At 42.8% G+C, this 24,670-nt stretch overlaps 1 protein-coding gene across 1 annotated transcript in view; it reads left to right on the top strand.

Moving 5' to 3' along the window:
* The window catches only part of COL9A3 (collagen type IX alpha 3 chain), a 66,075-nt gene that overhangs the window by 16,247 nt on the left and 25,158 nt on the right, over window positions 1-24,670 (top strand). The window contains exons 3-14 of the mRNA XM_089661551.1: window positions 2,102-2,137; window positions 4,207-4,278; window positions 6,731-6,784; window positions 8,368-8,403; window positions 8,498-8,521; window positions 13,358-13,411; window positions 14,602-14,655; window positions 14,957-14,998; window positions 15,093-15,149; window positions 19,157-19,210; window positions 21,836-21,889; window positions 24,609-24,662. Of these exons, the coding sequence (XP_089517677.1) occupies window positions 2,102-2,137; window positions 4,207-4,278; window positions 6,731-6,784; window positions 8,368-8,403; window positions 8,498-8,521; window positions 13,358-13,411; window positions 14,602-14,655; window positions 14,957-14,998; window positions 15,093-15,149; window positions 19,157-19,210; window positions 21,836-21,889; window positions 24,609-24,662 (591 nt within the window). The remainder of the gene's footprint in view (window positions 1-2,101; window positions 2,138-4,206; window positions 4,279-6,730; window positions 6,785-8,367; window positions 8,404-8,497; window positions 8,522-13,357; window positions 13,412-14,601; window positions 14,656-14,956; window positions 14,999-15,092; window positions 15,150-19,156; window positions 19,211-21,835; window positions 21,890-24,608; window positions 24,663-24,670) is intronic.

Below are 24,670 nucleotides of genomic sequence, written 5' to 3' on the forward strand. Positions count from 1 at the left end.
CGCCCCTGGTGCAAACTAAGTTGGTTAAATTATAATTGGCCAAAATGAAAATCAACGTGTTTCGGGGATCACCACTCTCCCTTCTTTAGGACTTGCAGTTGCAGAATAAATGTAGCACACTCAACCATAATGGAATGGTTGAAAGGAATTGAATAGTTGTCTGGCCGGTACGCTTCATGAGCCTTCCTACACACGTTATTTGGTTCTTTTCCAGCATTTCATCCAGGTCCAGAGTGCTACTTAGTTATTTATGCTGCAAGTACAAGCCCTGATGAAGGGGGATTGGTGAGCCCCTGAAATGTGTTGGCTACACCTGTGAATCATATGGCAAAAAAAATCAACGGGACCTGTTAAACGGCGTTGACACTCTCACTTCCCGACCATCTTTTTACATCACTGCTACAGTGATCTTTGTTGGGTTCACCGGTTTTACAGAGAGCTACCTGCTCTACATCCTTTGTACTTGTGTTCACCAACACGTCAATATCTGGAATCTGTCGAACCTTAGGCTCCTGTCCTCGTTATCTTTTCGATAACCCTTTTTGCATAGCTATGCAGATCCTATTGTTTGTGCCTGGACCAACCAAATTTATCATGAACTTAGCAGAAGAACTCTACGAAATGCAGGAAGATCCCACATTAATAATGTAGCACTACCCTCTTGAGGGCCACTGGATTTTACTGGGTTCCTCTAAGCTCTGTACAGCCAGACAACATGTATTTTCCATACTTTCTTTCAGAGTCAGTAAAACAGTACTTGAGCCTGATTTTTGTTGTTTTTATTAGGGGTTAACAATTTGGATGGGGTCTAGGGGTATATGGGATGCCCAAGGAACTGTAAACCCCGAGGACAACTTCTGTATAAAAATGTGGACCAAATATCAGCAACAGTCTTTAGCAAGGAGCACTGAGTCCACTCTTAGGGTTCCTCTTTAGACCCCAGATGAAACTCTCCTCATCCTCCTGGCTGTCCTGAGGGTATCCTTGAGCAAAGGTTTCCAGAATCTACTGTAGGGTAGTCCCAGATGAGAACTAGTTGGGTATTGCACCTGACCATCCTCTCCCTTCTGTGGCCCAAGGGGTGTAGGAGTATTCACATTGTCCTGTCCTGTAGCTTGGTGGGTTGCAGCTGCTTTCATGCCTTACACTGGGCTGACTCCTTCCCTGCTGACATGATGCCCTCCCTAGGAGAGTGGAGATCCTTCTGTTTGCTTCAACCTGTAGGTAGGCTCCTCTTTCTGGGACACCCTCCCAGGCTCCACACTTCAGCATATTCCTTCAGTTCATCTTCCATCCGACTCCAACAACTTGCTGCTGTTCAGGCTCACTTTTAACACATTTCTCACATTTAAGGGCTGTCCCAGTCAGTAACGTCCCTAAGGGGAGCACCGGGTGATACCATCACAGGGGGTGCAGGAGCAGGATGCCGGCACAGTGACAGCTGCCCCCGGTGTAGCTGTAAAATGAGTATCCCCTGAAGCAACTGCGCATGTGCCGGTTTCAGGCCAAAGAAGCCAGTCGCCGGCTCTCTGATAAAGTCGGAAATTGGCATCTTCAGTCTGAAACTGGCACATGTGCAGTTGCTTCAGGGGATACATATCTTCAAGGGATACTGCACCGGCACCACTCCACATGGTGACTGGGATGCCTATGGTCCCAGTCACCATGCCAGGCCTCCTGCGTGGGGATTATCCAGGTTCCCCTAAACATCCAAATCCAGGCCTCCTCCCCTCCTTCGCCAATCTTCCAGAAAGTTCCTGTAGTTTCTAGAAGGGTGGAGGGCTCCAGAAGACCTGCCATGTAGAGCCTCCCAGTTTGCCCTGAGGCAACCTCATTGCCTAATTCCCAGGCTGACTCATCCCAGGTTTCTAACAAGCCTCTAACAAAAAAAAATCCTATCTACCTAGAGGGTGCTACAATAATCAGGAAAGATTATTCCCCTTCCTCCAAGTAACTTTTTTAATTTGTATTGGGGATTTTCTAGCGTACAGCAACAAGTTGCTCATTTTATTGCATTTCCAAAACAATGATTACAAACACTCACAGTGAACAGCCCCATAATAGACAATTAAAATTGTATTCTCCATTTTCTCTCTTTCAGGGTGAAGTCGGACCTGCCGGTTTACCTGGACCCGCAGTAAGTAAAATGTTAGATCTCAATAGTTGTCAATAGTAGGCTTTTATTTCTATTAAAGCTGAATTTCAGGTAAACTGCTAAATGCACAAATGAAATACATACATATAAAAAGCTGTTTTACCTACCAAGGGATGTGCATTTCTGTCCATCCAGTTCCACGATTTACACAGCTCTGTCACACAGCACAACCCTGTCTAGCAGGGCAGACCTGTTTTTTTTTCCTCTGCTGTAGCTAAGTAACACCTAAAGGTCTTGTCTTTCCCCAAGCTTTTGACTTGACAGCGAAAAGAAAAGGAGCAGACTGATGAGCTCATCTCTCTGTCACTCTGCTCTCTCCACCTATCAGCATGTCCGTTTAGCACATGATCAGTGCAGGTTAACTGACTGGCTCCTTGTACTGCTTGTACAGTTAGGCCTCTTTCACCCATGGTGGATTCTGCTTACAGATCCCCTGTAGAGCGGGTGGATGACACATTCACGTCTGATCAGTTTATGCAGAGCGGACACAAACAGAACCCATTCTGCTCTATGGGTGGCAGGGGGTAAACAGGCTCCCTGTCTATTTTCCCCCAACTACCCTCCAATCCGATCTGCCTCTGTGGAAGGGAGCGGATCCCCTTCCTTTTTTTTTTTAGTGGACTGGATCAGATTTGGAATTAGGCAATCCGATCTGCCTATATATATATATATGTGTGTGTACCTCGGTTTACAAACGCCTCGGTTAACGTAATTTACAAACGAAAATCTATTGAAAATAATGCCTCGGTTTACAAATTTTTTTCGCAATACGAAGTGTATGGCGGTGCCGATTTTTAAATGCAATTGCCAGCTTTATTTTTTTTTTCACCATAGCTCACAGAATTAGCTGTCACTTTCCCCGGAGCTAAAGAATACTTTGTTTCTTTTATCTCCAGAAACAAACTAAAAGGAAACATGGAAATAAACTAAAAGGAAACTTTGTTTCTTTTAGCTGGGGGGAAATGACAGCTGATTCTCTGAGCTATAGTGAAGAAAATAAAAAGTCGGTAATTACATTTAAAAACCGGTACGGACCTATAGCGGCAGCGACTTTTTTTTTACTTCCTTCTGACCTCCGGAACAAATTAATTGGTTTTCAATGCATTCCTATGGGAAACCGCGTTTCGGTTTACGAATGTTTCGCAATACGAAATGTCCGGAGAACGCATTAAATTCGTAAACTGAGGTACACCTGTATATATATATATATATATTTATTTATTATTCATTTTTAGTGGACTGGATCTGATCTAGAATTAGGTGGGTGTGAACCTGCTTGTCCATGGGGTGAATATATATATATATATATAAATCCTGTTTAATAATTTTATATATATATATATATTTTTTTTTTTTTATTTTTTTTATTTTTTTTTTTTTAAATTGTTTATTTTCTTTATTTGTCTTTAGTGGACTGGATCAGATCTAGATCCATAGGTTTGAATGGACCATCCAATCTTATCTGTATATATATATATATAGATAGATACATATATATATATATATCTATATATAGATATATATATTTTTTTATTATTATTTATTTATCTTTAGAGGACTGGATCAGATCTAGAATTAGGTGGGTGTGAACCTGCCTATCCATAGGGGTGAATGGATCATCCAATCCGATCTGTATATATATATAGATAGATAGATAGATAGATAGATAGATAGATAGATAGATAGATATAAATGTTTTTTTTTTGTTTTTTTTTTTAATTATTATTTATTTATTTATTTTTAGTGGACTGGATCAGATCTAGATATAGGTGGGTGTGAACCTGCCTGTCCATAGGGGTGAATGGACCATCCAATCAGGTCTACCTAAAAACCTGACAGGCAGACCTGATCAGACCTAACCTGTGAAAGAGACCTAACATTTGCATTAATGTGTGACTTTTATTTCTGCCTGAAGTTCAGCTGTAATTGTAATGTACACATTTATTGTGTGTATGTTAGTAGGTATACATCAGTGGTTGTGTTTATCTATATATCATGCTTTATTAAAGAGTGATTGATGGACTTATTTGTACTGGATTCTACTCTTATAGGGCCCAAAAGGAGCCCCAGGAAAACCAGGAGAAGCTGGAAAAGCTGGCCTGTCTGGCCTTCCAGGAAGTGACGTAAGTAGAAGGTTGACTATGAATGTAGCCATGGGAGAGGTGCACATGTGCAGTGTGATATGTTGGAGGTATACAGTCCAATCATGGTATATGGGTCCCATGTGACCTCTGCAGACACCGTTGGTTTGGCCAACATCCACAGAAGAGTCTGAATTGGTTCTTCTTAACTGATCAGTCCTGCTGTTCCTAGTTAAGGCTGAAGCATAAGCTGTCCTCTTGGTGCTCAACATTCCAAACTCATGGGAAATGAGAGTGCATGTTCATATCACCATTGTCCTACAGATGAACCTTCCCACAACCATATAGTGTTTCTTGGTTTTTTGACCATTTTGACCATTTTTTTTAAAACATAAACTGGAGTTGACATGTGCGGTTCGTTTAGTTCCAAATAGAAATTCAGATAAAATTTTCATTATTTGGAGATTTCCGAATTACAATAGTAACAAATTTAAGTCGGTGGGTGGGCCTTAACGGCAAGAGGCCACGTATATGCGTGCCCACAAAAAAACAGAACTGTGCAGAGAGTGTGCACCAGTTACTGGCGGCTAACGGAAAGCTCCCAATCTCTACTTGCGATCGTCAGCTTTTCGATCATGTGACTAACACAATCATGGCGATCACATGATCACAAACCTTGCCTCTCAGCATTAAAAACCCAGAATCTGAAATAACAAAACGAAATAGAATTCAAAAACAAATTTGAAATGTAGACATAATGCTGATTTTTTTCAAAGGCTGTGTCTATTAGTGGTAGAATATAGTGCTAGAATAGAGCCATCTTCCAAAATTTAAATTTTGAAAAAAATAGAGTAGAATAAAACAGAATAGAACAGAAAATACAAGAATAGATAATTAAAGAATAGAATTGAATAGAATGGAACAATAAATAAAGGAATGGAATAGAAAAGAAAAGAATAGCATAGAAAATAAAAGAATAGAATAGAAAATATAGATTAGAATAGAATAGAATAAATTAAAAAGAATATATCCATCTTCAGATATTCTAATTTCTAAATTCTAATTTTGAATAGATTAGAATAAAACAGAAATTATATAGCCGTCTTTTGAAATACGAATTTTGGATTTCAAGTTTTGAACAGAATAGAACAAAATAGAAAGAGTATAGCTATGTTCTGAAACTCGAATACAATAAAATAGAAAGAATATAGCAGCCTTCTGAAATTTGAATTTCGAAAAGAATAGTATAGAGTAAAAGAGAATAGAATATCATTTTTATTATTATACAGAATTTATATATTATTATTATACAGGATTTATACATTATTATTATTATACAGGATTTATACATTATTATTATACAGGATTTATATATTATTATTATACAGGATTTATATATTATTATTATTATTATTATACAGGATTTATATATTATTATTATTATTATTATACAGGATTTATATATTATTATTATTATACAGGATTTATACATTATTATTATACAGGATTTATATATTATTATTATACAGGATTTATATATTATTATTATACAGGATTTATATATTATTATTATACCGGATTTATATCGCGCCAACAGTTTGCTCAGCGCTTTGCAATAAAACGGGAGACAATACAGCAACAATACAGTTCAATACAAGAGGGATAGGAGGGCCCTGATCCTGGGAGCTTACAATTTAATAAAATAGATAATAAAATAATAGAAAGGAACAGAGTAGAAAAGAATTGAACAGAGAAAAAAATAGATTAGAATCGTATATAGCCATTTGGATTTTCAAATAGAATAGAATAAAGTAGAAAGAATATAGCCGTCTTCCGAAATTCGAAGCTTGAAAATAATAGAATAGAATAAAACAAAATAGACCAGAAGAGAAAATAATAGCGCAAAACAAAATAGAATAGAATAAAAAAAGAACAGAATATAAAATAAAGGAATAGAATAGAAAAGAATAGAATTGAATTGAATAATTTAGAATAGAAAGACTATAGCTGTCTTCCGAAATTTGAATTTCAAATCGAATAGAACCAGCTATTCATCACAATTAATTTGGATTGATTCGATATTGGAAGAATTAGAATCTGGCTGAAAATGAACAAATGAGACAAAAATAATTTCGATATGAATGTAACAAAATTAGTAAGTTAATGGATCAATCAGACATGAAACGAAACAAAGTAGCTGTTGCCATTCTACTGTTAACCCACAGAGTATGTCAGAGGGTTCCTCAGAGAGGTCAGTCATCAGATTCTGAGCGGTGGGAATGATGGACAGCAAGTGGGGGGAGAAGACTAGAGGAACATTGTGCTGCTGAACCCAAGCATTGGAGCTTCAAGCGACAACATAATTGTAGACAAAGACTGTCCACTAATCTCCAAAATACAAAATATGAACACTCATCATATAAATGTGTTGTTTTAGAGCGAATCTAATTTTACTGGTATTAGGACTATTCATTTTGGTGTTGTTTTTGTCCAGGGACTGACCGGACCTGATGGGAAGGCCGGACCTGATGGACCTCCAGGAGGAAGGGTATGTTGTTCCTACTGTGCCTAAAATGAGCTGATATGTAGGTGTCATGGCATACAGCCAAGTGATGAGTGAAATGGTGGCGGGTTTGCAGGCAGTTTGAGAAGTGTGAAAGACCATCGATAACCATGACAGTTGGTCAGATGGAAACTTGCAGTCTGATCTGCTTGTTGGGTCTATTTTTACTGGTGGTTGCCACCAATCCCGGTGACATTTCACTTTTTGGCCTTCTGAAATGTGGCCGGGTTGTGACACACAGGAGTCTGCAGAGAGCCAGAATATGATAGGTTAGAGCAGCCTTTCTCAACCAGAGTGACCAGGCACCCTATGGTTCCTTGAAGTTTCTTCAGGGGTGCCTTGAGGTTTCTTCAGGGGTTCCTTGAGGTTTCTTCAGGGGTTCCTTGAAGTTTCTTTAGAGGTGCCTTGAGGTTTCTTTAGGGGTGCCTTGAGGTTTCTTCAGGGGTGCCTTGAGGTTTCTTCAACGGTGCCTTGAGGTTTCTTCAGGGGTTCCTGGAAGTTTCTTTAGGGGTGCCTTGAGGTTTCTTCAGGGGTTCCTTGAAGTTTCTTCAGGGGTGCCTTGAGGTTTCTTCAGGGGTGCCTTGGCAAAATGTCTAAACATTTCCCAAAACTTGTATACAAACCAGCGGGTGAAAGAAGCTTCCCTTTTAGTTACAAAAAGTCACAGGTTTTCATTGTGCACCATTACGACCTTCTAGCCGACGGCGTCCTGACAACCAATGACATCATCAGTTGATAAGGAGGATGTCAGCTGCCTGCACAGCATCCTAGTTTGACTCTCCCCTGCCCCTCTCCATCAGTGCTGGGGTCTCATTAGCTTAGTGATGGAGAAAACTGAAGGAGAAGAGAAACATGGGAATACTAGTCAGTAGCAGTGTGCAAAAGTGTATTTGCTTTGGAAGAATAAATCACCTCTAATGTTGGGTGTCCTACATGTGTGGATGTTGCTATATATAAAACTAGTAGAATAGTTTCTCACATTTTAGAATGGGGTGCCCTTTTAAAATTATGGATAGTCTAGAGGCACCCTATTTTAGAATGGGGTGCCTCAAAACTGTCCACAATTTCAAGGGGTGCCTCAAGACTGTCCATAATTTCAAGGGGTGCCTCAAGACTGTCCATAATTTCAAGGGGTGCCTCAAGACTGTCCATAATTTCAAGGGATGCCTCAAGACTGTCCATAATTTCAAGGGGTGCCTCAAGACTGTCCATAAATTCAAGGGATGCCTCAAGACTGTCCATAATTTCAAGGGGTGCCTCAAGACTGTCCACAATTTCAAGGGGTGCATCAAGACTGTCCACAATTTCAAGGGGTGCCTCAAGACTGTCCACAATTTCACAGGGTGCCTCAAGGCTGTCCCTAATTTCAAGGGGTGCCTCAAGACTGTCCCTAATTTCAAGGGGTGCCTCAAGACTGTCCATAATTTTAAAGGGTGCCTTGACTAAAGAAAGGTTGAGAAACACTGGCTTAGAGCACATCAATGTTTTTTCTGTATTACCGTATTGGGAACATTATTAGAGCATTGTATTGTATAGAATTGATAGTAACGTAATGTTTTTTGTTACAGGGAGATATTGGACCACCAGGGCCTGATGGATCTCCAGTGAGTACAGGCCCAAAATTCGCTATTACAGTCATGTGACTTTCAGACTGGTCAGTAAATGTTTTGTTAACCATTTTTACTTCTGTCTTTGTAGGGAAGAGGACCACCAGGACCTCCTGTAAGTGACTGGTACACTCTCTTTGTGCAGAAATAATAAATGTTTCTAATCTGTCTCAAAATTCCCCGTGTTAGTCCATGATCCATCTGAAATTGCCATCTACCTGCCTTTGTCTACAGAGCCTGCCCTCTATAGGTGAACCCAGGCCAATAAAGTTCCTGACTTTTAATTTCAAAAACCTGGCCTTACCTCCATGCATGTTCCATCCTTACAGGCGACAATTGTTCCCTGCTGATAATCTTGCTGGCCTGTCTGTAATCCGTGTTATAATCTCTTCTTACTTTCCTGACCCTCCCTGATATCACCCATCATCTGCTCACTGCCTGTACCTTCCCCCTCCCCTCTACAACCCATCCTCTATATCCTGCCTGTACCTTCCCCCTCCCCTCTACAACCCATCCTCTATATCCTGCCTGTATCTCCCCCTCCCTGATATGACCCATCCTCTATATCCTGCCTGTACCTTCCCCTCCCCTCTACAACCCATCCTCTATATCCTGCTTGTATCTCCCCCTCCCCTCTACAACCCATCCTCTATATCCTGCCTGTATCTCCCCCTCCCCTCTACAACCCATCCTCTATATCCTGCCTGTATCTCCCCCTCCCTGATATCACCCATCCTCTATATCCTGCCTGTATCTCCCCCCTCCCTGATATCACCCATCCTCTATATCCTGCCTGTATCTCCCCCTCCCATATATCACCCATCCTCTATATCAGCGGTTCTCAACCTGGGGGTCGCGACCCCTTTGGGGGTCGAACGACCATTTCCCAGGGGTCGCCTAAGACCATCGGAAAACACATATTTTCGATGGTCTTAGGAACCGAGACACCGCTGCAGTCTCCGGCGATGTGTGGGCGGGATGATACGCTGCTGTCACCTGGCCACACCTCCGGGATCGCTCAGCAGCTCCGCCTCCTCGCCACTGATTGGCCACCGGAACTGTAGCTCAGGAGAGGCACACAGGCGGCCAATCACCGGCGAGGAGGTGGAGCTTGGAGAGGAGGAGCCGAGCGGCAGCGCGCGTACATCAAAGAAGACCGAGGGAGCTGCCGGAGCGAGTGAAGAGGAGAGCGGCCAGAGAAGGAAGACAGCTGACAGGTAAGTGAGAGAGCGAGCCCAGGCTGGAGCAGGGGTCAGCAAAGTAAGTATCATTGGTGTCAGTGGGAGGAATAGTGCCCCATCAGTTGTGTCACTAATACCAACGATGGGGCACTATTCCTCCCCCCACTGACACCAACGATGGGGCACTATTCCTCCCCCCACTGACACCAACGATGGGGCACTATTCCTTCCCCCACTGACACCAACGATGGGGCACTATTCCTCCCCCCACTGACACCAACGATGGGGCACTATTCCTCCCCCCACTGACACCAACGATGGGGCACTATTTCCCCCCCCCTGACCCCAATGATGGGGCACTATTCTCCCCTCCACCACACTGACATCAATGATGGGGCACTATTCCTCCCCCCACTGACACCAACGATGGGACACTATTTTCCCCCCCCCCCTGACCCCAACGATGGGGCACTATTCTCCCCTCCACCACACTGACATCAATGATGGGGCACTATTCCTCCCACTGACACCAATGATGGGGCACTTTTCCTCCCACTGACACCAATGATGTGGCACTATTCCTCCCACTGACACCAGTGATGGGGCACTACTCCCACTGACACCAGTGATGGGGCACTACTCCCCCCACTGACACCAGTGATGGGGCACTATTCCTCCCACTGACACCAATGATGGGGCACTACTCCCCCCACTGACACCAGTGATGGAGCACTACTCCCCCCACTGACACCAATGATGGGGCACTACTCCCCCCACTGACACCAATGATGGGGCACTACTCCTTCCACTGACACCAATGATGGGGCACTACTCCTCCCACTGACACCAATGATGGGGCACTATTCCTCCCCCCACTGACACCAACGATGGGACACTATTTCCCCCCCCCCCTGACCCCAACGATGGGGCACTATTCTCCCCTCCACCACACTGACATCAATGATGGGGCACTATTCCTCCCACTGACACCAATGATGGGGCACTTTTCCTCCCACTGACACCAATGATGTGGCACTATTCCTCCCACTGACACCAGTGATGGGGCACTACTCCCACTGACACCAGTGATGGGGCACTACTCCCCCCACTGACACCAGTGATGGGGCACTATTCCTCCCACTGACACCAATGATGGGGCACTACTCCCCCCACTGACACCAGTGATGGAGCACTACTCCCCCCACTGACACCAATGATGGGGCACTACTCCCCCCACTGACACCAATGATGGGGCACTACTCCTCCCACTGACACTAATGATGGGGCACTACTCCTCCCACTGACACCAATGATGGGGCACTACTCCTCCCACTGACACCAATGATGGGGCACTATTCCTCCCACTGACACCAATGATGTGGCACTATTCCTCCCACTGACACCAGTGATGGAGCACTACTCCTCCCACTGACACCAGTGATGGGGCACTACTCCCCCCACTGACACCAGTGATGGAGCACTACTCCCCCCACTGACACCAATGATGGGGCACTACTCCCCCCACTGACACCAATGATGGGGCACTACTCCCCCCACTGACACCAATGATGGGGCACTATTCCTCCCACTGACACCAACGATGGGGCACTATTCCTCCCACTGACACCAAAGATGGGGCACTATTCCTCCCACTGACACCAACGATGGGGCACTATTCCTCCCACTGACACCAACAATGGGGCACTATTCCTCCCACTGATACCAACGATGGGGCACTATTCCTCCCACTGATACCAACGATGGGGCACTATTCCTCCCACTGATACCAACGATGGGGCACTACTCCTCCCACTGACACCAGTGATGGAGCACTACTCCCCCCACTGACACCAATGATGGGGCACTACTCCCCCCACTGACACCAATGATGGGGCACTACTCCTCCCACTGACACCAATGATGGGGCACTACTCCTCCCACTGACACCAACGATGGGGCACTATTCCTCCCACTGACACCAACGATGGGGCACTATTCCTCCCACTGATACCAACGATGGGGCACTATTCCTCCCACTGACACCAACGATGGGGCACTATTCCTCCCACTGACACCAACGATGGGGCACTATTCCTCCCACTGATACCAATGATGGGACACTATTCCTCCCACTGATACCAACGATGGGGCACTATTCCTCCCACTGATACCAACGATGGGGCACTATTCCTCCCACTGATACCAACGATGGGGCACTATTCCTCCCACTGATACCAACGATGGGGCACTATTCCTCCCACTGACACCAACGATGGGGCACTATTCCTCCCACTGACACCAACGATGGGGCACTATTCCTCCCACTGACACCAGTGATGGGGCACTATTCCTCCCACTGACACCAGTGATGGGGCACTATTCATCCCACTGACATCAGTGATGGGGCACTATTCCTCCCACTGATACCAACGATGGGGCACTATGCATCCCACTGACATCAGTGATGGGGCACTATTCCTCCCACTGACACCAGTGATGGGGCACTATTCATCCCACTGACATCAGTGATGGGGCACTATTCCTCCCACTGATACCAACGATGGGGCACTATTCCTCCCACTGATACCAACAATGGGGCACTATTCATCCCACTGACATCAGTGATGGGGCACTACTCCTTCCACTGACACCAATGACATGGCACTACTCCTCCCACTGCAAAATTACAGTTATGAAGTAGCAACGAAAATAATTTTATGGTTGGGGGTCACCACAACATGAGGAACTGTATTAAGGGGTCACGGCATTAGAAAGGTTGAGAACCACTGCTCTATATCCTGCCTGTATCTCCCCCTCCCTGATATCACTCATCCTCTATATCCTGCCTGTATCTCCCCCTCCCTGATATCACCCATCCTCTATATCCTGCCTGTATCTCCCCCCTCCCTGATATCACCCATCCTCTATATCCTGCCTGTATCTCCCCCTCCCTAATATCACCCATCCTCTATATACTGCCTGTATCTCCCCCTCCCTGATATCACCCATCCTCTATATACTGCCTGTATCTCCCCCCTCCCTGATATCACCCATCCTCTATAGCCTGCCTGTATCTCCCCCTCCCTGATATCACCCATCCTCTATATCCTGCCTGTATATCCCCCTCCCTGATATCACTCATCCTCTATATCCTGCCTGTATCTCCCCCTCCCTGATATCACCCATCCTCTATATCCTGCCTGTATCTCCCCCCTCCCTGATATCACCCATCCTCTATATCCTGCCTGTATCTCCCCCTCCCTGATATCACCCATCCTCTATATCCTGCCTGTATCTCCCCCTCCCTGATATCACCCATCCTCTATATCCTGCCTGTATCTCCCCCCTCCCTGATATCACCCATCCTCTATAGCCTGCCTGTATCTCCCCCTCCCTGATATCACCCATCCTCTATATCCTGCCTGTATATCCCCCTCCCTGATATCACTCATCCTCTATATCCTGCCTGTATCTCCCCCTCCCTGATATCGCCCATCCTCTATATACTGCCTGTATCTCCCCCCTCCCTGATATCGCCCATCCTCTATATACTGCCTGTATCTCCCCCCTCCCTGATATCACCCATCCCCTATAGCCTGCCTGTATCTCCCCCCCCTCTAATATATCACCCACCCTCTATATCCTATGGATATAATTGTGGATGTTGTTCTGTATGAGATCTTGGTCATGTTCAGCCAGGTCACATTGCATTTTTCAGCAGCAGCTTTTGTATGACTACAGATTGCGTCTGATCTGTGTCCTCCTTCCAGGGTCTGGCTGGACCAAGTGGCTTACCAGGCGGTAAAGGACCCCAAGGACCAGCGGTATGTTATTTTTTGTTATCTACTCTCAACCAGGGCTTTACAACATAATTTCATGGCCCAGGAAAATGGAGTGGGACAACTCCTCCCGAACAAGGGCGAAGGCAGCTTTAAAACCCAACAGAGGCTCCCTACGATAAAAAGGGTTTTTTTTTGTTTTGTTTTTTGCTGTATGTCCCCATTGGATAGATTTTTTCCCCACATCCTGTCCTGATGACCACCCATCGGAGCTAAAGGACAAATTCAGCAGTAAAAACGTAACAGAGGTTATTCATTATTCCAACACCATGGAAAAAAAATTTCCACTTCAGTTCTTTACCAAAGAACTTCCTGTGCAGGTAAGAGGTGTCTGTAGATAAAAACCAAGCAATGAAGCATTGAATAAAGTTGAATAATGCCCTTGCCATAGGTGTAGGCCATTTATGTACCGCCTGGCAAATAAAACCATCAGAGCTGGCATCATCCTGCCCTGCCTTGTTGCTAGGACGTTGCTAAGACACTCCCAGCTGTTACTGCTCATCGTCATAGGAGCCAGCTTTGAAACTCTTGCACATGTGTGGTCCACTATCCCCTCTGTTCCAGCTTTGCAAGGGGGTTTGAATTGGCTTGGAGTATTTTAGCAATGTCCTAGAAACAAGACAGGATGGGACGATGCCATTTCTGGGAGTTTTTCAGCCAGGTTTCAGGGAGATTGAGTGCAGTACAATAGTTGCCGGACTGGTTTACTAGGCTTTAAAGAAAATATATAGACTATACAATATATTGCCTTTAAAATGTAAAGGAAGTATTAAGTAAATTAGTGATATATCAGTTCTTAATGAAAAACAAAGTATGTCAGCACCTGCTGTAAAACCAGCTGCTAATGAACTTTTCACATTCATTTCATCAAAAGATCCCGTGCTTTGTAGTTCTGTCCAGCTGCATACATGGTTTTTCCATCTTCAAGCCCTGATGAAGAGTGGTGGTCTTGGACCCTAAAATGCATTGGTACTATTATAAAGTCTTTGATTTGATCCCACTGGAATACATTAGTACCTGGATGACTGACCCATTTCAATCTCAGATTCTTATAGTTCCACTTTAATACGACAGCACTAATAATAAAGGCAATCATACACGCTTTTTAGACGAGTCTTGATGCTTTTGTTTGTAAGTAGTCACTATTAAGTTCTTGTTTCATCTTTATTATACAGGGACCTGCAGGCCAACCTGGCCTTCCTGGCCCCCCAGGACCACCTGGCCCTCCAGTAAGTTTTTCTCATTATGTGCGATTGGTTAGCGCATTTATTTTGTGTTTATTTTCTGTGTCTCTCCTGTGTAAATTTCCTTACCTGTACTGGGAAAAAGAGCAGCTAGAATCTGATTTGGTAAAGACATGAATCCTCCATACTTTGTTAACAATTAATTTGGTTTCAGGTTCTTTCCACATAAGACCTTGTAGGTATATACAGTATATTACCATTCTGACACCTAAGACAGCAGAAAGTATTAGTGATAGAAACCTGCAGCTCTCTCTTCTCTCATTCATTCTCTGATATTTTATCATAGGGTCTTCCAGGAGTTGTTCCTGACAGCAATGGAGATTTGCAGGTAAGTTTTTCAACATTCCAGCCTCATTAGTCCTGGCCACATGAAGAAGTATCCATAATTGAATAAGTATTAACGACAGTCCTTTTTCTTGCAGTGTCCAGCTGTCTGTCCACCTGGCCCACCTGGTCCTCCTGGCATGCCAGGATTTAAGGTAAGACTATAGTAGACACCTGCCAATTATGGATCTGAGGTTGGTTTGGTGTATCGTTGGGGTGCTGATCACGATTTCTGCCCGTTTTCGACCATTAAGTTAGGAGATGGGGGAACTGCCTTTTGTGGTTGATTAGGAGTCTGTCATAGGTACTTGTCAGTTATGGATCTGAGGTTGGTTTGGGGTATCGTTGGAGTGCTGGTCACAGGTTCTGTCCATTTCAGACCATTAAGATGGGGTAATGGGTCACTGTCTTATGTGGTTGCATAGGAGCCTATTGTAGGACTATTGTAGGTACCTGTCAGTCATGGATCTGAGGTTGGTTTGGTGTATCATTGGAGTGCTGGTCAAGAGATCTGCCCATTTAAGACCATTGGGATGGAGAAGGCGGCACTTCTGTTTGTGTATGTATAAGATTCTTTTGAAGGACTATCGTAGGCATGTGTCAGTCATTGATCTGAGGTTTGTTCGGTGTATTATTGGGGTGCCGGTCCAGAGATCTGCCCATTTCAGACCATTGTGATGGAGGGAGGGGCGCTGTCTTTTGTGGTTGCATAGGAGGTTATCGTAGAAACCTGTCAGTCATGGTTCTGTGGTTGGTTTGGTGTGTCGTTAGGGTGCTGGTCACAGGTTCTACCCATTTCAGACCATTAAGATGGGTTAGTGGGTCACTATCTTTTGTGGTTGCATAGGAGTCTATCATAGGACTATTGTAGGCACCTGTCAGTCATGGATCTAAGGTTGGTTTGGTGTGTGTTGTTAGGGTGCTGGTCACAGGTTCTGCCCATTTCAGACCATTAAGATGGGGTAGTGAGTAATTGTTTTATGTGGCTGCATAGGAGCCTATCGTAGGACTTTTATAGGCACATGTCAGTCATGGATCTGAGGTTGTTTTGGTGTGCAGGTCAAGATATGCGCCCAAATCCAGACCATTAACATGGGGAAGGCGGCACTGCTGTTTGTGGATGTATAGGAGTCTATCAAAGGACTATCGTAGGCATGTATCAGTCATTGATCGGAGGTTGGTTCATTGTATCATTGGGGTGCTCTTCAAGAGATCTGCTCATTTCAAACCATTGAGATGGTGGGAGGGGGCACTGCCTTTTGTATTTGTATAGGAGACTATTGTAGGACTATAATAGGCACTTCTCATTCATGGTTCAGAGGTTGGTTTGGTGTGTCGTTAGGGTGCTGGTCACAGGTTCTGCCCATTTCAGACCATTAAGATGAGATGGGGTAGTAGGTCACTGTCTTGTGGTTGCATAGGTATCTATCGTAGGACTATCTTAGGCACCTGTCAGTCATGAATCTAAAGGTTGGTTTGGGGTGTTGTTGGGGTGCTGGTGAAGGGTTCTACCCATTTCTTTAAGAAGCAGTAGGGGGATCTAATCTTCAATGATAGCATATGATAATCAGTCATTGAGAATTGTAATTTAATGCCTTTATGGGATTTCTTTGACATCTAGAGATGGTTACATTTTAGATTGGTGGTGGCTTCTGTGGTCCAATTGCCTTTAGAATGTTGAGCCAGAGAGCTCTTTATAGTAGAGCTAACAATAAAAATCACACCTGACATGGCTCAGCTGGGCACATGTCAAAATCACTGTACCAGAGTAGCATCACCATAAAAGCTAAACCATGTCACTTATAGTGTAGGCAAAGATGGCATTTTCTCTGGTTGCATTGAGGTTGTTCGATATCATTAGAAACTGTGGTTCATTGTTTTTAATCAGAAATTTGGGATTCCAGCAGGACCATCAATCATGGCATGAATAAGGTAGTCAGTTGTAAACCTGAGATATATCAGGACTTGTGGTTCCAGTAGGACCATCAATTGTTGCTTAAAAATGGTGGCCACATGTGGATCCAGGATATATGATCACTCATCCCTTTAGTATGTTAGTTACTTCTTGGTTACTTTAGCTTTTGTTTGGTCATATATTTAGCCCCACGAAGTGTTGGCCATTATGCCTACCCTTTAGTCATTCCTGTCTTTGAGGTGTCGAGCTGATTTCTTAGATGGCTATAGTAAGTCTGGAATCGTGTTTTTTTTATACATTTATAGGGGCAGACTTCTTAATTGTATCTTGAGCAATTTTAAATAATTGTAGAGAAATTAAAGATAATATCATACTTCTGAAGCGGGCCTATGTTGCAGATTCAAATGCACCTAAATGTAACATGGCATCGGCCTCTTGCAATCCCCTGGGCAGCATCTGGGAGAGATAAGGCAGAATTGGGAGTCAATAAAGTGTACTGCCTGCAAAATATGAAGACAAGGAGAAGAGAGTAGGGTGAGCAGAGGGTTGACCTCATCAGTCTCTTGCTGCTTCTACACTGTCCAATCAGCTGAATGGGGTTGGAGAGAGAACACCACTCTATTCCTTCTAAAGTCAATAAAGCTGGCTATACACTAGTAGAATTAGATGAAAAATCTTTGTTTTAAGGACACATAATAGAGGGACAACAGAGGGTTAAATTATGGGAAGGAAGTTTTGAGGATTAAGGCTTACCTTATTGGATGGGGGATGTTGGGGAGGGTCTCCCAGGGAGGGAAAGGAGGGTCTGTCCTCAGGAAGTCCAGTGGGGGAAGTTTGGAAGAAGAAGAAGCTTCCCACCTTCCCTCCCCTTCGTGCTTTGGTTTGGATTGTCACGGTGGCCTTGGCGGTGGTTGGTCATTGGAGGAGGAAAGAATTCTGTATGGAGACAGATTCGGGACCCATCAGTGGTATGGGGACCTCTCTACATTCCGGGTAACAAGGGGTTAACTCGGAATAGGTAAAATGGTGGTCACTGCGGATAAGTAGGGTTATCCCCGAGCCGGTGTGTTGTGGCTGAGGGCCTAAGTTGAAGGAATGTTTCCACAAAAGTGAAGTTGGGTTTATGGCCCTCCAATGACCACCACGTGTTTCCTCTGTTTATCATTTGGAATGGTTATGTTACCTATGTTGAAATAATTTTTTGGTAAATAAAAGGCTGCTATTGGTATTTTGACTCCAAAAAACTTGATTTGTGTATTTTGTATAGCTGGGATGGTGGAGGGTATGGCCTAGCAGGCTTGGTTAGGTTGGAAGGCGTATATTCTACCCTTGTCATGTTAGAGGGGTCAAGTTAATGTGCATTTTCTACCACAATGATGAGAAAAGTCAAAGGATCTGGATGGGAAAATTTCCTTTAATGAACGGAGGTGAACAGTGAATGTGATTTTCATTTGGGAAATTACATTCATTCCAAAATCGAAAGCAAACATCATTTTAAAGCATTCTCAAACAACATTCTTCCAGTCGTCAAATGAACAAAGAATTAAAAAATGTACTAGTCTGTGGCCAGCTTAACTGCAACAGGGAAAGTGGTGTATTCCCCTTGGACATGCTGTCTAGTAGGGCTTTGTAAATCTCAAAAATATTTGCCTGGAGCTCAGACTTAGCCAACTTGTGCTCTCACATTAATGTTAGTCTAAAGAATTGAAAATGAGCCACTAGAGGCAGCACTCAGTGGTTCAGTACAATTACTTTGCTTCTCCCTCTTAACAACTGTTGAGATGAAATATTAGCCACACATGGAGTGCATTGTTTTAAATGGATTGGGCAGCTTTTAGCCTTGATTGTGAGAAGGAGCAGTAAAGTATGACCTTTGAAGAGTGCTGCAAAGAAGAAAGCAAAGGCTGCATATGTAGTGAGAAACTATGACTGCCTCCATGAACATATATGATACAGACTATACATTAAAGGAACTATTATCTCATTATATAAAACAATGTAAAGACTTTAAATTCCGTTTCTGAAGTTCTCTACATCCACCTCTACATCTGTCTGTATTATCAATGGAGAAAATAGAAAAGTGCTCGCCGCCAATCACAGGCCACGATTTCAGCCCAGTCTGTGGAACCTCTAGCTAACGATCTCAGTGCACTTATTTCCATTACAAGACTGTATTTTAATCAACGGCCTTCTATTTTTTGTTGTTTTGTATTTACTCCTCATTGCCTTCTTTTCTCTCTGTTACAGGGTCACACGGGGCACAAAGGAGAAATAGGGGAGTCTGGAAAGGATGGACAGAAGGTAATATTGGGGGTGATCGATCTATAGAGATTTTGAGAGATTCTACCTACAGAAGAATCAGACTGCATTTGGACTATATATGGGAAGCGTATGACCTCCCCACATGGAAGAAAAATATATATATTTAAACTATTCTTCCCAAATATATTGACATATATTTGAAATACTACAATTTTGGCCGTATTCAATACATATATATATATATATATATATATATATATACACTGTATGTTGAAATGCATTTTTTATATATTACAAAATATATGAAAAATATTTTTAAAAATATATATATATATAAGTCATTTTAACATATGTTTTTACATATATTTGTAAATGCATTCCAAAAATGTAGATTGAATGTATTTTTAAAGATACAGTAGATTGAAAATGTATTTTTAAAAATATTTTTCATATATTTTGTAATATAAAAATAAAGAATTTCAACATATAGTGAATATATATATATACTGTATGTTAAAATGTATTTTTATATATTACAAAATATATGAAAAATATTTTTTTTTAAATATATATATATTTTAAATATATTCTTCAGATTTTAACATATAAAAAAGTCATTTTAACATATGTTTTTACATATATTTGTAAATGCATTACAAAAATGTAGATTAAATGTATTTTTAAAGACATGCAGTATATTTGAAAATGTATTTTTAAAAATATTTTTCATATATTTTGTATTATCTAAAAAAAGCATTTCAACATACAGTATATATATATATATATATATATATATATATATATATATATATATTGAAATATATCGAATACGGCCAAAATTGTACGATTTCAAACATATGACAATATATTTGGGAAGAATATTTTTAAAATATATTTAAAATATATTTTTCTTCCATGTGGGTCAGAAGTTTGGCCCTGGGAAAGACTGCTGGCCCAGCTGAAATTTTTCAGCTGATAGTCTACTGACCCACCACATCTGCAGGCCCATCCACTGGTAGGCAGAGTCACCAAAAGGCACAGGTGCAAGACCCAGTTACTGGTCAATTAAATGCTTTGTTTCTACATACAATGTACGTGATATCAAAAAGTTTTGAGACTTGTTTTGTAACATGCCAACAGATGACAGCACAAGGCTGCACGCACAGTCACAGGGAGCACCAACCTTCATAAGTCAGTGTGCCAAAAAGACATCGTCCTGTGTACATTGTGAGCTGTGCAACTGGTGCTATTCTGACCTCATGTGTTACCACGTCTGCTATTTCATCATGAACAGCAAATTAGAACAAAGCGTAAACGTGAGATTCTGCGTGAAACTGTGCAAATCTGCCACAGAGACGTTTGACATGAGTCGGCGAGTTTACGGTGATGCTGCAATGAGTCGTTTGAGGTGTTTTGAGTGGCACGGAAGAACATTACTGGAAAGCGACGAGAGATCAGGAAGACCTTCAACGAGCTCAACCCCCAAAAATGTTGTAACCATTCGGCAACTTGTGCATGATGATCATCGGAGAACAATCATTATCGGTGACAAAACTCAGATGTATGGGTTTCATGCAGAATTTCCAGTTTGCTCTTTGTCCTGACTTGCTGTCCATGATGAAATGGCAGACGTGGTAACGCATGTGGTGCCATCTGTTGGTGTGTTACAAGACTAGTCTCAAAACTTTTTGATACCACCTCGTATCAGTTGACCTCTAGAAAGAAGTGGGTCATGTCCAGGTCCGTGTGACAATGGAAGGGGTCCCAGCACTCCTTGGACCCACAACTAGTGAAAATGGACCCCTTATTCCCAAAGGGCCCATGTGCAGCTGCCCAGTTTGCACAAGTGACATGGCCGCCCCTGGGCTCACCATAGATGAACATGTGTGTTGCGCAGGATGTCTACTTTTGGTTGAGCCCAACCTTCACATCTGTCATTGTCTTTTGTTTGTGGCTCACCATTTTGGCAACTTGTGCGTGACGATCATCGGAGGACAATCATTACCGGTGACAAATATTGGATGTACGGGTTTCATGCAGAATTTCACGTTTGCTCTTTGTCCTGACTTGCTGTCCATGATGAAATAGCAGATGTGGTAACGCATGTGGTGCCATCTGTTGGTGTGTTACAAGACTAGTCTCAAAACATTTTGATATCACCTCGTATCAGTTGACCTCTAGAAAGAAGTGGGTCATGTCCAGGTCCGTGTGACAATGGAAGGGGTCCCAGCACTCCTTGGACCCACAACTAGAGTAAATGGACCCCTTATTCCCTTTTTGATACCACCTCGTATCAGTTGACCTCTAGAAAGAAGTGGGTCATGTCCAGGTCCATGTGACAATGGAAGGGGTCCCAGCACTCCTTGGACCCACAACCAGTGTAAATGGACCCCTTATTCCCAAAGGGCCCATGTGCAGCTGCCCAGTTTGCACAAATGACATGGTCGCCCCTGGGCTCACCATAGATGAACATATGTGTTGAGCAGGATGTCTACTTTTGGTTCAGCCCAACCTTTTCTCACCGTAGGCAATGTTATCTAATGACCACTAATGATTCAGCCTGGAAAGATGTTTATTTTTGCAATGTTTCAGTTGCATTCCATTATATAGTTAAGCGGATGTGTCAGATGTTGTCCAGATGTATTGATTGAGTCTTTTCTGCAGGGAGAACCAGGACCACCAGGACCAGCAGGAATCCCTGGCAGTGTGGGCTTACAGGTATATCATCCCCCTCCACCCTTTCAGAACACTCCATGAGATCCGATGGTATAACAGGTTGGCGCCGCTTTGTGCACAGAACGCATAGCTGGCAGGCCCAGCCTCCTTGTGTTCTCAGCAAGGGTGACATTAAAAAGTATTTTCACAAAGACTGACTGATCTATGTAACCAAATGGAGTACCAACGGCATTGTGTGCCTCAAAGTCCATAGGTTGGCCATATCACTCTCTAGGAATAAGACATTCCCTTTAGTATTTTGGTACTTGTAGTTATTACTATTATACAGCATTTATATATTATTATTATTATACAGGATTTATATATTATTATTATACAGGATTTATATATTATTATTATACAGGATTTATATATTATTATTATACAGGATTTATATATTATTATTATTATACAGGATTTATATATTATTATTATACAGGATTTTTATGTTATTATTATACAGGATTTATATATTATTATTATACAGGATTTATATATTATTATTATATAGGATTTGTATATTATTATTATTATTATTATTATACAGGATTTATATATTATTATTATACAGGATTTATATATTATTATTATACAGGATTTATATATTATTATATAGGATTTGTATATTATTATTATTATTATTATTATTATTATTATACAGGATTTATATATTATTATTATACAGGATTTATATAGGGCCAACAGTTTGCTCAGCGCTTTACAATATAACGGGAGACAATACAGCAACAATACAGTTCAATACATGAGGGATAGGAGGGCCCTGATCCTGGGAGCTTACAATCTAGGAGGGAAGGGCTAGTGGTACAAAAGGTAATAACTGTGGAGGATGGACTGGTTGGAAGAGTAGAAGATTCCATTATTAGCTGAGGGCAGGATAGGCTTCCCTGAAGAGATAGGTTTTCAGAGATCACCTTAAAAGTGAGCAGAGTAGGTGATAGTCTGATTAATTGGGGTAGAGAGTTCCAGAGGATGGGGGAAGCCCTAGAGAAGTCCTGGAGATGAGCATGGGAGGAGGAGAGAAGGGAGCTAGAGAGCAGGAGGTCGTGCGTAGTTCCACAACAGTTAGTAAGCCCCTACATTACTTACCTTCAATGTAAATATAATGAATTAAAATAGTACCTAGTTATCAAAGCGCAAAAGGTCTGCAGTCTCTAGAACACTTGCAAACATGCCAGAGATGGCTACAGGTGACCTGAGCTGCAGAGAGACTTGTGACTGATCTTTGCCCTCAACTGACATTGAATCCTCAGCTCTGTTGCTGTTTCCCCTGAACATGCAGCATCAGTCAGATTCAGATAAAGGATACATTAAAGAGTAAAGTATTGCTCTCTCTTTATCCAGTGACTGACTTCTGATAAATACAGCCCTGAGCCCCGCCCCCGAGGACCACATTGTTTATTCTACAAATATTCACAGGCCGAAATAAAACAGTTCATACGTTAATGAATGACAATTCAATGAATTCATACGTCTTCCTTACAGTTTTCTGTTAATCTGCATGAAATTATTTAGAAAAACAGAGAGAAAAACTTCAATAAAACAAAGAAATTTCAAATAAACTTGAACCCATCAGAGTCCCTATCAAGGTCCACGTGAGAGTCCCCCATACATGAGAGTCCCCCCCTTATATGAGAATCCTCATCAGAGACCCATCTTACATCATATTTCCCATTAAATCCCCCCATTACATTAGGGTCCCCATCAGAGTTGCCCTTACTTTAGAGGCTCCACTTACATCAGAGTCCCCATCACAGCCCCCTCACAATTAAGTCCCCATTAAAGTCTCTCTTACATCAAAGTCCATCTTAGAATAGAATCCCCCACACATTAGAGTCCCCCCTTATATGAGAGTCCCTATCAGAGTCCCCTCCCCCTCGTACTTCAGGGTCCCCGTCAGAGTCCCCCTTACATCAGGGTAGCCATCAGAGTCTCCACTTACATCACAGCTGCCTTACATCTGAGTCCCCATCAAAATCCTTCTTAGATTAGAGCCTTATCAGAGTTTCCCCTTACATCAGTGTCCCTATTAGAGTTCCCCCTTACATCAGAGTCCCCATTGACATACCACCTTAAATGAGAGTGCCTATTAGAGTACCCCTTACACGAGAGTCCCCATTAGAGTCTCTCTTACATGAGAATGCCCATTAGAGTTCCTCTTACATGAGAGTCCCCATTAGAGTTCCTCTTACATTAGAGTCCCCATTAGAGTTCCTCCTACATGAGAATCCCCATTAGAGTTCCTCTTACATGAGAGTCCCTATTAGAGTACCCCTTACATGAGAGTCCCCATTAGAGTCTCTCTTACATGAGAGTCCCCATTAGAGTCTCTTACATTAGAGTCCCCATTAGAGTTCCTCTTACATAAGAGTCCCTATTAGAGTTCCTTTTACATGAGAGTCCCCATTAGAGTCTCTTACATGAGAGTCCCCATTAGAGTTCCTCTTACATGAGAGTCCCTATTAGAGTTCCTCTTACATGAGAGTCCCTATTAGGGTACCCCTTACATGAGAGTCCCCATTAGAGTCTCTCTTACATGAGAGTTCCCATCACAGTACCCCCTTACATCAGCGTCCCTTTGTACATTAGAGGGCCTGATAAAATCTTGCAGCGGGCTTAATTAGGTCCACGGGCCATAGTATGGAGTCCCCATGATTCCAAATATGTTTGATATAATGTACTAATCTGTTGTTTCTTATTCCAGGGCCCAAGAGGTCCAAGGGGCTTAGTCGGACCCCAGGGAGCGGCAGGAGATAGGGTGAGTGC

Source organism: Staurois parvus, unplaced genomic scaffold (assembly GCF_062004578.1).
Source record: "Staurois parvus isolate SC_StPar_1 unplaced genomic scaffold, SC_StPar_1.0 ptg001349l, whole genome shotgun sequence".
NCBI classification, from domain to species: Eukaryota; Metazoa; Chordata; class Amphibia; order Anura; family Ranidae; genus Staurois; species Staurois parvus.